Source organism: Bradysia coprophila, unplaced genomic scaffold (assembly GCF_014529535.1).
Source record: "Bradysia coprophila strain Holo2 unplaced genomic scaffold, BU_Bcop_v1 contig_350, whole genome shotgun sequence".
Lineage (NCBI taxonomy): Eukaryota > Metazoa > Arthropoda > Insecta > Diptera > Sciaridae > Bradysia > Bradysia coprophila.
Window position 1 is genome coordinate 3,436,674 of NW_023503608.1, and position 15,970 is coordinate 3,452,643.

The window sequence follows — 15,970 nt, forward strand, 5'->3', positions numbered from 1 at the left end:
AATACTTATGTCAGCAATGTTCCTTTTACGTTTGTCACTTAAGTTTTGATGTGAATAATAAATAAATTTAACAAAGTCTAACTAGAATAGGAAACGTTTATTAGAATAGAAGTTAATTGATACGTGCGTTTCTGCACAATTTCCTCATACTGGACTCGCGTACAGCAAGATACTTCTAATCATAGACTAATATACGGGAAATTTGTTGGTTAGATTAAGTCGATACTGTACAAGATACAAATGAACTTGGACAATTCGTTAGCTGAGAGACTTGTGTGCCTTTCGAAGTTATGTAATTTTTCGTATTTCCAAGTATGATTATGAAACCGCTGCAGTAGGGGTGGATTAGATTAGGTTGGAAGACTGGGATGCTTCAAAAATAAAAACAGGAACTCAGATCTATGATCCTTATTTCCCCTCCCCCCGGCTTTGCTTCTTTCATCAGGAAAATTTCCCGATTTTCAACAGAAAGACAATAAGGCCCTAAATCACTAAGTCACTAAGAAATGCCAGATCCTCACCTTGTTGCAGATCTCGTGAGCTTCAGAAATACATTGCAGTATGGGTAACACATTAACTATTTACAAAACTAAGAGAAGTAGGCAAAGTCACTTAATTTTTATAATTAATTGAACAGTTTTATGAAACTGTAAATGTCGACTATCATCTGTTAACGATAACGACTTCAGGAATAAACGACAAGATGTCTAATACGGTCGTATATATGGTAAAAAAAGTGTTCAATATATATAAAGCGAAAGATTTTAAATCAATCTCTTAAAAAAACTTTAATCAAATGAAGTAGTAGTTCGGATAGTAAAACTGCTGATATGATTGTGGTCTGTTATTATTAAAACTATTATGGTCTCTTCAATTAAAATACTATATAATAATAGGGAATAGGGCTACAGCACTGCTACTCCATCATGCATAACATCGGATGAAAGGAAATGCTATTTCCAATTTCAATCAAAGATTTTGGGTGACTTGACTTGTGAATCAGTTTAAGGCGAAGTTCAAGGGTATTTCATAGAAAAAGCGTATAATTGTTTGAAATTAGACAATATATCGATTAACCTTGAAGACAAGGCGTTCCTACTTTCCAGTTAAGTCCATTAAACAAATCAGCTTTTATTTTGCCACCTATTGATAATGAAACAGGTCAAAACATACGCCAATCAAATCGTATCAACACTTGTCTGATTTATATGACCTCCGACGTTAATGATGACTACTGATGTTAATTCATTACTGTGATGTCGTTCGTACTTATGTGTAATGTTGGGATATAAAATTATTAGTTGGATCTCACTTTAGCCGTATCATGGGGCTACAGAATCTGTGGTAAAGATGTTTCACAACATTTTTGCGAAATGTAAAATCCTAGAATTTTTTAATCGACGCCACTCTCAAATTTTCTACACCACCAACTATCATGGCATGTCTCGATAGTAGATGAATTAGGTCTGATGAAATTTTCATTGAAACATCTGAAAAATCGAAACGTTTGTACACAGGTACAATGAAAGTGTAAAACAGGTATGGTCTATTGTCCGCTTGGAGGACATAAAAATTTGATTTTCGTACTTAAACGCACTCATTTTCATATTATTTTGACATAAAATGTGAGTGCGTTTAAGACGAATTCGCCGATCGACCACACCTGTTCTAGACTTTCATTGCACAGGTACACAGGTAAAAAGAAGAAAAAAACGTCAATTTCTACAGCTTCTTAAACTTAATATTTATTTTGCTTCTCGTTATGACTTAACAATAAAATTGATTCATCACTAAAATATATTTTGTTTGACATCACAAATGATTTTTTATTATCTAAATTTAACTAAAATTATTGTTTTTTTGTTGTTTGAATTGGTAATGCGGACAGTGACTAACTGCTTGATTTACTGCTAAGAACCAGTACTTACACTATTATTCAAACGGAAAATGTAAACTTTTCAACAAGATTATTCAATGTAATAATTATAACAACAACAAATAATTACAAATTAAAATTAAAAATATTTTTTCTTCTTTATCGCGCTTAATTTTTCGTTTATTTTATCGTACATCATCACTACTATGATGTACATCAATAGCTGGCATTTTCACTTATTCAAAGTATAATACTTAATGGTTAACCTCCTACAAACGGCAAACCTATCGCGATAATGTGTATTTCAATCTGTCGTTTCTAAAGCTTATATAGTGACACGAAATCTGTTACTTCATTTGTTTTAATATGTACATGTTGCTAGACAAGATGACAAGAGCTTATCTCTTAATTTTGCCATTGTTGGTCGGTAACGGAATAGCCGTTTCTAAAAGGTTAATGTTGTTTAACGAATACAGTAAAATTTCTTGAAACAAAATCTTCTTTTTTATCATTTTATATATTCACTAGAATGCTTGACGAGTCACGATTCTTTCTTAACGGTCACAATTTCAATCGCTTAAAACTCTTGTAAAAATGATTTGTTTGCTAGCTAAGGTAAGAGACATTTTTCTGCAAAATCAAGATAGGACTTTCAACTTAGTTTTCCAGTTAATGGATTTTACAAGAACTTCAACCGAACGAAATCAGAGGTTTTTGCCGCTACAATCTCCGCTATATTATTTATTTAACATGAAAATAAATATTTCGGTCGTTAGACACGTTCGTTCATTTGATTTTTTGTACTAAAATGCCCAGTGATGGCAAACAAATTTCAATTAAAATACTGTCGCACGTTCAATTTTATTCGGTTGGATAAAAGAAAGGTTGGAATATCGTTGTATGGCTCGTGTAGTGTCCGAAGGTCATCAGGATCGGACTGGTCATACTGGGCGATATGGTGACGTCCAAAGACCCGCTCAACATTTTAAAAATCAATCTAGTCCGGCCATGGTTTTCACATCTTAACGTTTCTCTAGAGCCAATTCTTTCATTGGTTTTGATCTTTGTACTAAAGGCAAAGATACGCGTTTTTTTCAGAGCTATGCTCTTAAAAGGAGAGGGTACTGTATGGTCTTTCAGGGCTCACAGAGCAAGGTGAATCGGTATTTTAGCAGAAATTGATTGAATAATTCAATTTGGAAAAGAAGAAATAAACTTTTCAGTGTCTATAGTGTAGTCGTTGATTCCTCAACCTGATGGGGTTAATTGAACGATCGAGTAACTAAATTGTGTGATGGAAAATATGACACGAGACTCAAGTTTCATTCAAATGTTTCCTTTCTTTTTTCATTATAAAAAAATGTCCACAGTTTTCTCGAGTAGGTAACCAATGTAATATAACAACGAAATTTACTACAACCTAGCAACAATATTAACGTTAGGAAAATAGTGAATTTTTTTTTTGCTTTGATTATTTGGCTATAAATTGTATTCTTTGAATTGTTTTTGATTTTATCAATGGCACATTCACACTATAATGCCATTCATTTACCAGATTTAATAATTATATTTTCGTTTATTTTACAGATAAAGTGTTTTGTTGAGTTCTTAAGTAATTTCTGACAATTTTCTTTCTTTCATTTTCAATATTCGGCTTAATCTATAAATCTTATATTTTGTGTAGAATTTCAATATAAGTACGCTATTCAAATCGAATGTATCAGGGTGCAAAAATTCGTTATTGTCTGTTCGTTAGCGGTTTTTCCCTTTTTAACATTTTGCTCCCTCGTCACTATTTCTTCTGTTAAGGAAAAACATTCCTTTCGGTTAGTGTGAGAACCAAAGTTCAGCTGAGACACAAACCAGTGGTGACATAAGCAAAGATTCGAACCAATGGTACTAATTCATCATAAAATAGTGGTGAATCTCTGTGACGATAATTGAAGTACATTTGGACCAGCGGGACCAGCCCAATTGGAAAAAAAATCAATAAATTCTAATTCCTTGTTCAATAATTGGAAATTTACTCCAGGCCAGCCCGAAGTTCAAATTATTGGCATGAAGGAAAAGAATTAAGTAATTTCAAATTGGACGGGTCCTAAATTTTCACCACTACTTCCAATCTGAGTTTAATTCATCACTGCTTTGTCACTTTGCCAAACATTCGGCTAACTTATCACTCATGTTTTTGTGCACCCGACAGCACAATTAAATATTGCACAACGTAATCATCGACTGGGTAATATACTCTATATCGGCGCGTCTCTCATATTTGCTACGTTTGGTGGGATTTGGCCTTTTGAATTTTAACCTCGCGATACAATTTTTAAATCTGTTAAGTACTGCGTCTGTTTGAATTGTTTTCGAGTGTTCGGAACAAAATCTATTACTTTAATAGTTTTAATATATTTTCTGCTAAAATTAACGGAACGATAACAGTCATCGCTTTTTTTTGTCGTTGCTTTCGATAATGGATGGTCGGGGTTTTTCTAAAAGGTTGACTAAACTTTGTCGAATCCAGTGAAGTAAACATCTCTGCCATGGTAAGTTAAATCAACGCTATTTGTAAGGGCTTGACGCGACAGATATGATTCGGGCTATGGATGACGGATTGTCCCAACGCTCATCAAAACATAGCCAGTAAAATGTAAACCGTAAATTACGTCAGACTCATTGAGCAATGTTTGTACAATCAAGCACCATTCGGTAGGACCTTGTTTATGTTTCGGATCTTTAGAATTTGTCACCAAATGACTAGAGAAATTTTATGAGTGTCTGTCAGCCAATATAATCTATCGTTTTATTGTCTAAACAGATGTGGCTACAATGATTGGATGTGTGGTAACTGTAGAATTTAAAAAAAACTTTATCTTTGACGATATCACGGCGGCAGTTGGCAGTATAACCATTCACGACAGACGGTAACACCAGTATAATGAATCGGATCTGTTACTTCGTTTCGATTAAGGCTTTTATCAACAGGTTGGATACAAAATCTTGTGTCTTCATTCGCTTTAACATATATATTGCTATATAAGTCCACATTGGCCAAACCTCACCGTTTATTTTCATCGATTCTGTTGATAAAACAGATGGCATCTACCGTCAATGCATGTCTATATCACTAATAAGGGAATCCGAGTCAGACAGTCTAGGCAAAATGCACGCACTCACGTCGGCGTATATCAATTCATTGTGTTGCATTGAATTGGGCGAATGAGGTGATATCAGTAAATTGTGTGATAACATCGGATCACCGTGAACGGGATGCTCGTCCTCCATCAGATCCTCCATTTGACTGATGCTGAGAGCTGCCGCTTCAGATAAAATATCTGGAATCTAAGTGGGAAGAAGATTTTTTTTTAGATAAACTCAAATTGAATTGTCGACTGGGAAGTGGAACTTACTTTTCCGACGGAAATATCACAATTTGATGACGAATTTCTGATCGGACTGGATGCTTTGTTTAAAAACGAATTTGCGAGCATTGAGCCATAATTGTTGTTTGAATTATTTAAATCTGTTACAGGAAGACCATGTGATTTTGCTTGCATTTCTAGTTCCTAAGATCGACCCAATTTCAAACATTAAATCCTCTCAATCACAGCAATAATCACAATTGTCTTACTTGAATCCGCAGCATTAGCCGTCGATTTTGGTTTTCGATTTGTTTTTGACGATTTTCGGTCTGCTTCAGACGATTCACTTCATGTTTAAGGCATTTTATATAGTCAACAGATGACTTCAGTATCGTTCCTTTGTTGGGTCTGACATCGCGAACCACTTCATAGTACGGATCATTATTCTTTGGTAGCAGTGTTCCTAGTTCTTTGATGCGATCGTTGATGTTAAATCTGCGTCGACGTTCAACTGCAACAAAAAGAGAAAATTTATTTCTACGTGCAATTCTCACTGCTTGTTGCTAATTCAAACAAATTTTCAGTTCAAAAAATTATTTCTTGTTCAGTGACCTTCTGTGACCTTCCTTCCTCCGATTAGAAATACGTTTTATATCTACTTGTAATGTCGATTGCACGTAATGCTAAGAATATTGCAAGCCCTATCTTATAATAACAGTTTTTCTCATAGAAATATTGAAGTGATAGTTCTTGCATCAAACCCCCGGTGATATTTCCAATAAGTGAAGTAGTAGATTGAATGATTTTGTTTCGATATGTTTGACATTGCTACAAGGTCAAGACAACGATTTTACTACGGATTGCCAACGTTTTGTCGTAAGTTTTACAGTTTCCCAGTCTTCATGATTTAATCTATCCTTGCATAGAAATCAGAATCACTTTGTATTGAATTGACACGCGTGTGGATACGTCAATCGTAAATCAACAAATTCAAATGTTAAAATAGACTTTACTGCTACGATTACATGACGAGGATGCTATCAGTGTTACAATTCTATAGCTAAATTTAGACGAAAAAGGCCAATTTTTCTGATATGAATAGCACAGAACGTATTTTCGTGCGCCATAAAACGTATAAATCGTCAGTTTTGCAGCGACAAAATTAGAGGAGGTCTGCCTCACTTCAATTATATTTTATCTTTGGCTGGGTGTTAAACCAACGACAAGCATTTTTGCAGCACTTGATAGTAAAATCATAAAGTGTCTCGATATCGTTCGAGCAATAAATTACAGAATGCGGCTGTATATAAGCAAAATTTACATTTTACACTTCAGTGAAATTTTATCAATTATTGTGATTCCAAGCTAAGATATTTTGTTGAACTTGTGAGTCACTTATATTTAATATTATTATGTTGACATTAGCATATATTGGTGATGATTACAATCACATTCATTTAGGAACTGGTTCAAATTAGAGCTGGAAATTTCGGCATGGTTGTCGTTTTAAGGCTAGAACTCAGTCTATTGGATTGTAAAATTGAATACTGCAAGCAAACAATCTGATTCATCCAGGGCTGACCATAGTTTCACAATTTACGTTTGAGGCGTAAATATTACATCAAATACGTGGAATGTTCAACGTTCAACTAACGACGAAAAGGTCAATGGTTCACTCATTCGTACTTTTCACGAGTAAGACGTATCATTTGAATGTACATTGTACCTACGAGCATTTGCGTCTCACACGTAAATCGAACAAGTCGTGTACGTACATGAAATGGGTATTTTCCTTTTTTTCCTTGAAGAAAATTAATATTCTTGCAAAAAATAATGAAATTTATTTCTGGCTCATCTGTGTTGGTTAACCAGTTATAAAAGTCGTTAAAGTTTTTGCAGCCAATGAAGACTGCAGACATATGTACACATCAAAATTACGAAAAAAAAATTGTTACTCATTCTAACTAGTTTCAAATCACTAAATTCCAATAACAAGTTTCAAATTCTGTCTACATAACAAATTTGTTACCACGCCAATTCGCTATGCATTGCATTGCACATTCTACTCTACATGAACTGCTCATCAATCAATAGAATTGTTTTTTATCGTTAATTGTTACCTTGCTAATGACTCATTAAACATTTTTTTTTATCTAAAACTATAAAAGTATTCGCTGACCTATGGTTTAGTGGATGTGTCGATGCAAATTTTACCACATCAAAAAACGACAATAAACGAAAATCAATTGTGACGGCAATGGTGATTATTTTTTAGTTTGTCAGAGGTATCAGATAGATAAAACTATCAGTCGCAATTGTCAGTTATTATTCGCGACCTGGTAATCCTATGAAGTTCTGGGTTGTGTGGAACTCCATAAAACTTTAATGGGGCATCCGAGGAAGAATCCTTTGTAAAATCAGTTTGATCATTCAGTGGTGTGGGTTTTGGAAGCTAATAACGTTTGACCTACAGACAAGCGAGTCTATATCCGTTTGTGAAAAAGAAAAAAACAAAACGAGCGAGCGATCTGATATAGAAACAATTCAGAAAAAAAATCTTCGATCGCCGGATATGAGTAATGGCTAATAAAACCTTGTCATGGAAACGTGTATAAACAATGCCTGCGATTGTTTTTTTGTTAAAGAAAACTCTTTAATTTGAGTTAACAATTTTTTTCTTATAAAAAACAAATCACCGGAATGAAAAGATTAACTATTTACGTATAAAATCAACTCACTTATATTATGATTGTCCTTTTTCTGTCGATCTGTCCAAAAATAGCGCGTGAAACATAAAGTTTAATTATTAAACAAAATTTAAATTAAGGAATAAACTAAATACTTTGAGTACCCACATGGCGAAGATCTATTGAAATATAATTTGATAAATATACCAAAGACAAACACCTATGGTATGAATGTGCCCAGCATCGATTGTAAAACGATTTGGAATTTTTAATCACCGTTTATAATCTAACCCTTTACGATGTGATAGTGTTATCAATTGGAAATTTTTTTTATTCAAGCAAAGGTCTAAAAATACACGGAAAATAAAAATAAAAATATAAAAACTCGTATAACACAATTAGCGAGCATGCGAAAGTTAGGTGATTTGCGAACCTTAAATGTGTCACTATCATCATTTTAGCTTCAAGGGTCATTATACCTTTAGAAATTAGCGCCGGTTAGTGAGATAGATTATGAACAATAAATACATCGGAAATGTTTGCCATTTCCGGAACAATTCGGTTTTCTCATCATAGAAAAATGGATTATGCTAAAGAAAACTATTTTAATACTCAGCTTTGGAGCGGGCAGTATCAATGGGTATGAAGTTTCTGTCACTTCCATAACTAACCGAAGTTTACCAAAAAAATTGAAAGATTCTCGCAGAAACGGACAGTTACATTTGGGACGTTCACCAATTCTGCAAATAAGAAACTAGCGCAGTTAGTAGAGTTTTAGAAGGTGAGTATGCTTAAGTTACATAGTTTTGTCGTGTTCTCAAGCTTCATCCCACATGTACGAAAACTTTAAGCTTAATTTAGATAAATTGTGAATTATCTCGTGAATGGTGTCCATGGGAGGGGCTATTTTTGTGAAAAATATTTTCTCATTTTTTTGTTCAAGATTTCCTATTTTATCCCAATTTTTCTATAAAATCTATTTGGGAAAATGTAGAAAATTTGGGAAAATGTTTCCCAAAAATAGCCCCTGCTGACGAGACTCATCTGAATTTTCTGAGATTTTCATAAAATAGACTAAACGTCGGGCCATGTTTTCTTGATGATTCCAGATTTTGTTCGATTTCATTTAAAGGGGTCTAGCCTAGGAATCATACATACATTCCGCCATCCTTTAAGAAGGAGGGGATACAACACTATAAAAGAAGGTCTAAATTTCTAACTAACTATTGTGCAACTGTAAAGAACAAGGCATTCGTTAAACACACACTTACAATCAGAACTCACTTAAAATTGTACTTCTAATTAAAATGACGCAAGTAATCATTAATCTTCTTCTTATCAAACAATGTGTAACCCAATTTATAAAAGTAATTCATTCTTGTATAAACAATATCATTGTTGATGATCACCGCTGAATTATTATACACACATTACTCATAGGGACGTCATTTCTTTTGTTGCTTTTTTTCTGTCTATCCCGAAATTTATTAAGTCAAATAAAACATGACGTCACTTCAAGCGATGTGTTAAGCTCACAGGGTTCCAAAATTCGATGAAAATAATATTGACAATAGTTTTACTGTCTGTGACAATTCCACGATAAAAAGTTATTGTTCTCATGGTTAAATACAAAGAATTGTCGAAAATGTCAAACATCTGCTGGTAAAAATAATAATCAAAGATTAATAATAAAGACTCCCGCAATCGAGGGCCTTTTCTATCATATAGATGTAAAACCACAACAATACAATGTGGAAACAAAACAAAACTTATGACCTACTTACGTGCGGATGCAAAGCATAGCGATAATATCTAACGACGATTGAAATTTCTGTTACTTTAGCCCTTCACAGACGGCAAGTATATCAATGATAGGATAGTTATCGAATCTATTGCTTGATCTAATTGTTTTATATAAATATCATTTCATTTGCTTTACGATGTATTTTGCAACATAAGACGTTAGCTGGAGCTCATTATCTATTTTTGTCGTCTTTGTCGATAACAGATGGTACACCCGTACGTAAATGGTTAGCTGAATTGGAACTGTATCACTCAAATAAAATTGAATTGGTGCGTAAACTAATATTATTGCATGAAGATCTCTCAATCCATGTGAGTACTCAATTTTAGCAGTCAATGATTGATTCAAAATGAAATTTAGCCAATCTTTACAAACCCATATGTTTTTCCTAGTCAAATAATGTTTGATGATTCGATTTCTACTCACTCATATTATGGTTGTCTTTCTTCTGTCGGTCCTTTGCGATGGCGTGTATTTCCGCATCACTCATTGCCGATGGTTCCTGTTTTATGCTCAGATCACTCGAGTACGACTGATCCAGTTTCAATGAATCGGCCAGTGATCCATTCTCGAACGATAATATATCGTCCAGGAGGTCTTCGGCCTGTAAAATGGAGAAATTTTTTTTTTCGTAAAAATAATTTCATTTGCGTTTGTTAATCGTAGAATATGCATCTCTGTCTAAAATGTTTATTTTACGCTACTTTATATGCCGGGACGAGAACAGATATGTCGAGATAAACAAACTTGCCCTATCGTTCGGGACAGATAAAGATATTTTGGTCAATTACTAATGCTGAGAATGACTTTGGACAGGACTGGATAACGTACTTAAAAACCTCAATTCTAAGAAACATGTTTTAATGTCCCTTTACACAGTGTGAAGTTCTTTTAAAATTTTTATACAGTGACGCCGAGTACAGGGGACAAGCAGGCAAGGGCCCTTATGACAACGCAAAAATATTTAGGTTCTTAGGGTTTTCCAACATTTTTTTATTTTTATTTTCTCCTCTTAGTGTCCCATGGACAAATCTAAAGTTAGTGCTTCTGTTATTACTTAGTGTAAAACCTACAAAAACGAGCTGGTAGTGCAATACGAGCCCACGATGGTTGTTATTTCGTTATTTCCCCAATCAGTTTTCATGTTCGAACCGTTCTCTTTAGCGCCACTGTGAGAATAGTGAAAGCCCATTGAAATATATGTCTGGAAACCCTAGTGCGGACCTGATTTTGAGTACTAAAAACCACAAATTAGGGCAATCTATAGAACAAATCCGCGGTGTAATTAATGCTAACAGAAAACTGTGAACACGTTTAGCGACATTTATCATAATTCAGTTACCTTGAGTGTTGTGGTTTTTCGATTTCATTTCGTTTTTGTAAGAAAAAAATCAAAAACAATCTTTGATTGTTTTACATGTTTGCAATAATAAGAAAGTTACCGAAAAAAACGGCATAAAATGAAATAATTTCGCAAAAAACAAAATATGTAAATGCATTGATAATACGAAATTTCACGTAGAAAACAGACATCAATACACATTGTCAGGTAAGTTCATATACACTACACATGTAATAGCTTGATTGTTCCACTAAATTTACGATTTTTTTCTCTCATTCATAAATTAAAAAATAAAACAAATTTAAGAGAGCTTCATGTGCTGAATAATAAAACGTCCAATTTGTAGGTCAATCACAACACATTTAGTTCGAGTAATATCACAATTTCGGAATCATATTTTATTATGGTATTGTGTGTTGTTATATATCGTTACAACAAAAACTCAACACGAATATAATTACAGGTAACTTCAATCAACAATTCATTTTTTTTTATTGAATTGTAATTCCATATGAGCGAAAAACCGTATTTTCGATGTGTAGTTATATATACCTGTTTGTAGCATTCCGAAAACAAATGTTAACATTTGTTTAACAAGGCTTAGAATGATAACAACAAATGTGTTTGGGAAATGTTGTAGAGGAAAATTGCTACTTTGGTACTAAAATATGAAATTACAAAAAATTAGTTTAATAAGACCAAGGTCGAATCCAATCCACAAAAAAAGGTCTACGAAAATGTTGTTGTTTTTCTACATCCCAACAGGTTCAAGATAAAATCTAATATTTTAGGGTCATCCAATTGTACATGAATCTGTATATAAACAGAACTCAGTAGAAGTCTTGTCAAATATTTATCTATTCGATCTATTTTATTCAGAAACAATTCCATTATATCCAAAGTAATCTACTTATAGATGGATGCTCCATTTATAGTATGTCAATGAACATTAGAGAAAATCGGTTCCAAATGTTTAATAGATTAGACAAGGAAAAAAGATTCGCATGTACGACAATGAATGGAAATTTAAATTGATCTTCTAGCTGAAGCCACAAAAAACCAACCGAACACTCAATTGACTGCATAGATATGCGGAACGATTCTTTGATTTCGAATTTCCAATGTATCTGACTCATACGATGATTTAAATTCCTACTAATTGCCTACATGAATTTGACGTTAGCATAATAATTTGTGAACGAAATTGCTTATACAAAATCTCTTTGGATTTCCTTTTGGTAACAATTTTTTGTTGTTGTTGACAAATAAGAAACATTCCAAGCAGATAATTGAATTGGAAATATTTTGTTTGGCGAATTTTTTGTTCGTTCTGGTAAAATTTAAAATTAAACTCGAGCAAGCTTACTCAGCAGTTATTGGAATGTATTTTTCATAAGAGTTTGGCTAAGCGAAATTATATGGCTTTCGGCACCGGTAGCTACCGGCTGAAACAACAGAGAGATACAACAATGATTGCAATAATATGAAGTAAGGCAGATGTGTTTTATGAATGGATTGTACACATTATCATAGTGTACGGATTGCGACATCTAAACTTTGATGCAATGTGTGGAATAAATTGAATGGATCATGTTACAGTGACAGAACTGTAAAACAAATACTGTTTGAGATGAACGGGGTCGAGGACTTTCGACAGCCGACCCAAACCCAGCACGAATTAAATTTTTCTAACCCAACCTGGCCCATTTTTGAAGCCCGAGATTTAAGGCTTATAGGCGTATCTTATAAAATTCAATCGGATCGAGTTCGGGTTTTTATATCAAGATCGGGAACCCAGCTCATCTCAATTTACTGTTGAGCTTTTATTAAATCGGTACAACCGTGGTCAGTTAAATGAATAGAGTGAAAGCTACTGAAAAAGCTCAAAAAAAGCTCACATTGTAGTAATGAAAACAAACACGCTTAAAGCACAGTTGTCGAACTCACACCCATCCACTCATCCATTTTGAATTAAAGTTGAAACATTTTTCTTCCATTTCCTTATCAGTTTACAGTTAGGTATCTGACAATAAATTTAACTTTAAAAAAATGAAACGCGACTGAAAACATTGACGAATTTACGACTAAAAAGCAATCGGCAATACATTGTCAAATGTCAATCATTGGTCGTAAATCTGTCAGAATTTTACAGAAAAATTGGAGCAAAAACTGAGTGATGTAGTGCCTTCATTTATTCGATCCAATACAATCATTGTTTCAATGTTTGCCAATATGATTTCTCGTTATTGTTTAATGAAGCACGTTACACACTTTTACAACAGACACAAAAGATTAGATACATGACTGGATAATTTACAAACATTCTTTTTTTTTAATATCTCTTCAAGAGATAGGGTGCAATGAATATGACATCTAAAAGCGATAGATAAAGTGATAATTAAATTAAATAAAACGATATTTGGCTGCTCGAATCAAGGTCTCACAGCTATCGCATAGTGAACATTTTTGTGTAAATAGCAAAAAAAAATGTTTATGGTCGTAGGTTGATACACACGGAAAGATCGAAAGATGACGTCTTGAAATTATCATCAACTTTTTTTTGGGTTTTAATTGTTTATTTACCTCACTAAGCCTTTCCGACAATTTAAACCTCAAAAAAAAATTGCAAATTTTATTCGAATCGTGTCTAATGACCTGTTAATAGGACTCAAGCACCACTGGAGCTCTCAATTCATTCGAAATTATTTCCTTCATACATGCGAGAAGTGCTCAAAGCTTCGCTGCTTTCAGTAGATAATAAATGCATTTCAACCTTTGTTGATGTGAACAGATACATAAGTTTGTATAAGCACAACATTCTGGACAATCTATTACCCACTAATAACACATACCATTGACGTGTTTACTGGCCACCTCCTTAGTAATTAAATACATTTTGTTGCCATATAAAAATCGTCTTCATCATCAGTAAACCCAAATTTATTACCGAAAAGGTGATAAACTTTAGAAATAAAAAACTTTGCTTCCTCAAGTTGGTTTCTACCATAAAAGTTTACTTTCATTTTGTTGAAGAAATCAGCAGTTTTGAAAAATTTCCTCTGTGTATGACGTACCAAAGAAAACTTTTCTGAAGAAATGTGCTACCACTTCCGTAGTTTTTTTTTCTGTGAACGCTAAAGAAAACTATGTCTAACAAAAGGTAATTGTACTCAAAAAGTTGGCATGGTAATTTAGAACAGATGAAATTACTGCTGATTTTATGTTGCACTTCTTCCTTAGCAAAAGTTTGCTTAATGAGGGCTGACTGCTTTGAGTTTCAAAATTTCATGAGTGTTTTAAACAACTCTGCAGCTAACTACTTGAATAACAATATGCAACGTTGTGTTTGTTAATCGGTTCTTAAATTGTGCCAAACTTTATTCGACTAACTAAAATTAATTATTAACCGTAACTGTAGCTCTCTACATCATACCCAAGTGAGACCTACCTCTAACTAAAGGGTTTCTGGTGACACCATCATTTAACCTGTCACATACGGCTATTCATCTGTTATCGATGACGAAACGACGACAAAAATAATGACAAGAATTGGATAAATTGGTCCTTTATATAGTAAAATGGATGTTAGAAAACTTGAAGTACAAGATTTGAAATCAACAGATTAAAAGAACTTCAATAGAAGTAATAGACCCGATAATAATACTTTTCAAATGTTTGTCGTCTTTAACAGGTAAAGCGATTGTTTGATTTTTGTCTAAGAATGTAAGAATTTGATATAGTAACGGGCAGGAAGTACGGAGAAGTAGTTCCTGCGATTGGATGATTTCGTCGACCGACTCTATTACATAATAAGTAAAAAGTAAAAGATAAAAGTAAAAAAGTCTCGGATCAACAAAATTCACACGAAAACTCTACTTTTCAACTTTTTATCCCTTGTTATGTAAATAAAAATTACAATTACTAGTCAGAAAAGTAGAGTTTTTGATGTGAATTTGTCCGAACCTTAGCTGAGAACGTCGAAAGTAGTGCTTGAAACATGAAAAGTACGGTAACATTTACATGCTACATGCGTCAAAAACCATACTTTTCATGTTTTAAGCAGTACTTTCGGCACCCTCAGCATGTAAAATCCGTTAAATAACTCGGGTTAAAACTGCAAAGTCATGTTTTCGTGTGTTTATGGACCACGGCTACGGTTCGGATCAACGAAATTCGCACTAAAACTCTACTTTTCACCTGTATATCCCTATGTAAAATACTATTAAATAACTTGAGAGGAAAGTGAAAAAGTCTCGTTTTGTTGACTTATAGCGATGTCGATGTCATAACTCCAACGAAAACACGACTTTATGTGCCACCATTCTGTCTTTAAAATCTTTATTAATTAAAGTGAATCTTGAGGTAGCCCTGACTTTTCTGTTTCAATTATTTTTGATGAATGCTCAACCTCTTCTCGTTTCCATTTTTTGTTGAACGAAAGTACAAAATTTAATATTTACCTTAATACAAAGCATTATGATAGTATGGAATTTTTACATCTCCGAGAAGCGGTATGTAACATAACGAAAACAAAATGTTCCCCCAAAAAATTTGTCTCAATTTTTTACCAAAATTTTAAAAGCAAGCACAATTGAGCAATCCCATAAATATAAAGAAAATTATTTATGATGTACCGGATGAGCGGATAAGCAATATTTACAATGTTTAAACGATGTAATCTATCCATGGCTGGAGCAGACAAAATATTTTGAAAATCTTCCAAGTATGTTTCCATTCTTTACTTATGTTTAGATATCTATAAATTTAGCACATTGTTTGTATTTGATGACAAACTGATAAGATGAATCAAAATGATTAATTGTTTGGCTTTTTAATGTGGAAGACGCTAATCATATAGTATGGCAGCATCCATCTTGAAAATGGAACACATTTCACTGACTA

The 15,970-nt window shown here is 33.5% G+C and overlaps 1 protein-coding gene across 4 annotated transcripts in view; it reads right to left on the reverse strand.

Annotated features, from left to right (window-relative positions):
- Positions 1-1,863: 1,863 nt before the first annotated feature.
- Positions 1,864-15,970, reverse strand: part of LOC119080273 (transcription factor EC) — a 45,747-nt gene continuing 31,640 nt past the window's right edge. For 2 of the 4 annotated variants that reach the window (XM_037188539.1, XM_037188537.1), the window contains 5 exons: positions 10,153-10,330; positions 7,974-8,003; positions 5,505-5,746; positions 5,284-5,439; positions 4,737-5,215 (listed from right to left, as the gene is read on the reverse strand). In XM_037188539.1, coding sequence (XP_037044434.1) covers positions 4,982-5,215; positions 5,284-5,439; positions 5,505-5,746; positions 7,974-8,003; positions 10,153-10,330 — 840 coding nt within the window. In that variant the 3' untranslated portion in view covers positions 4,737-4,981. Of the gene's footprint in view, positions 4,322-4,459; positions 5,216-5,283; positions 5,440-5,504; positions 5,747-7,973; positions 8,004-10,152; positions 10,331-15,970 lie in introns of those variants that run through there. The other 2 variants (XM_037188535.1, XM_037188536.1) reach the window with 2 other exon arrangements.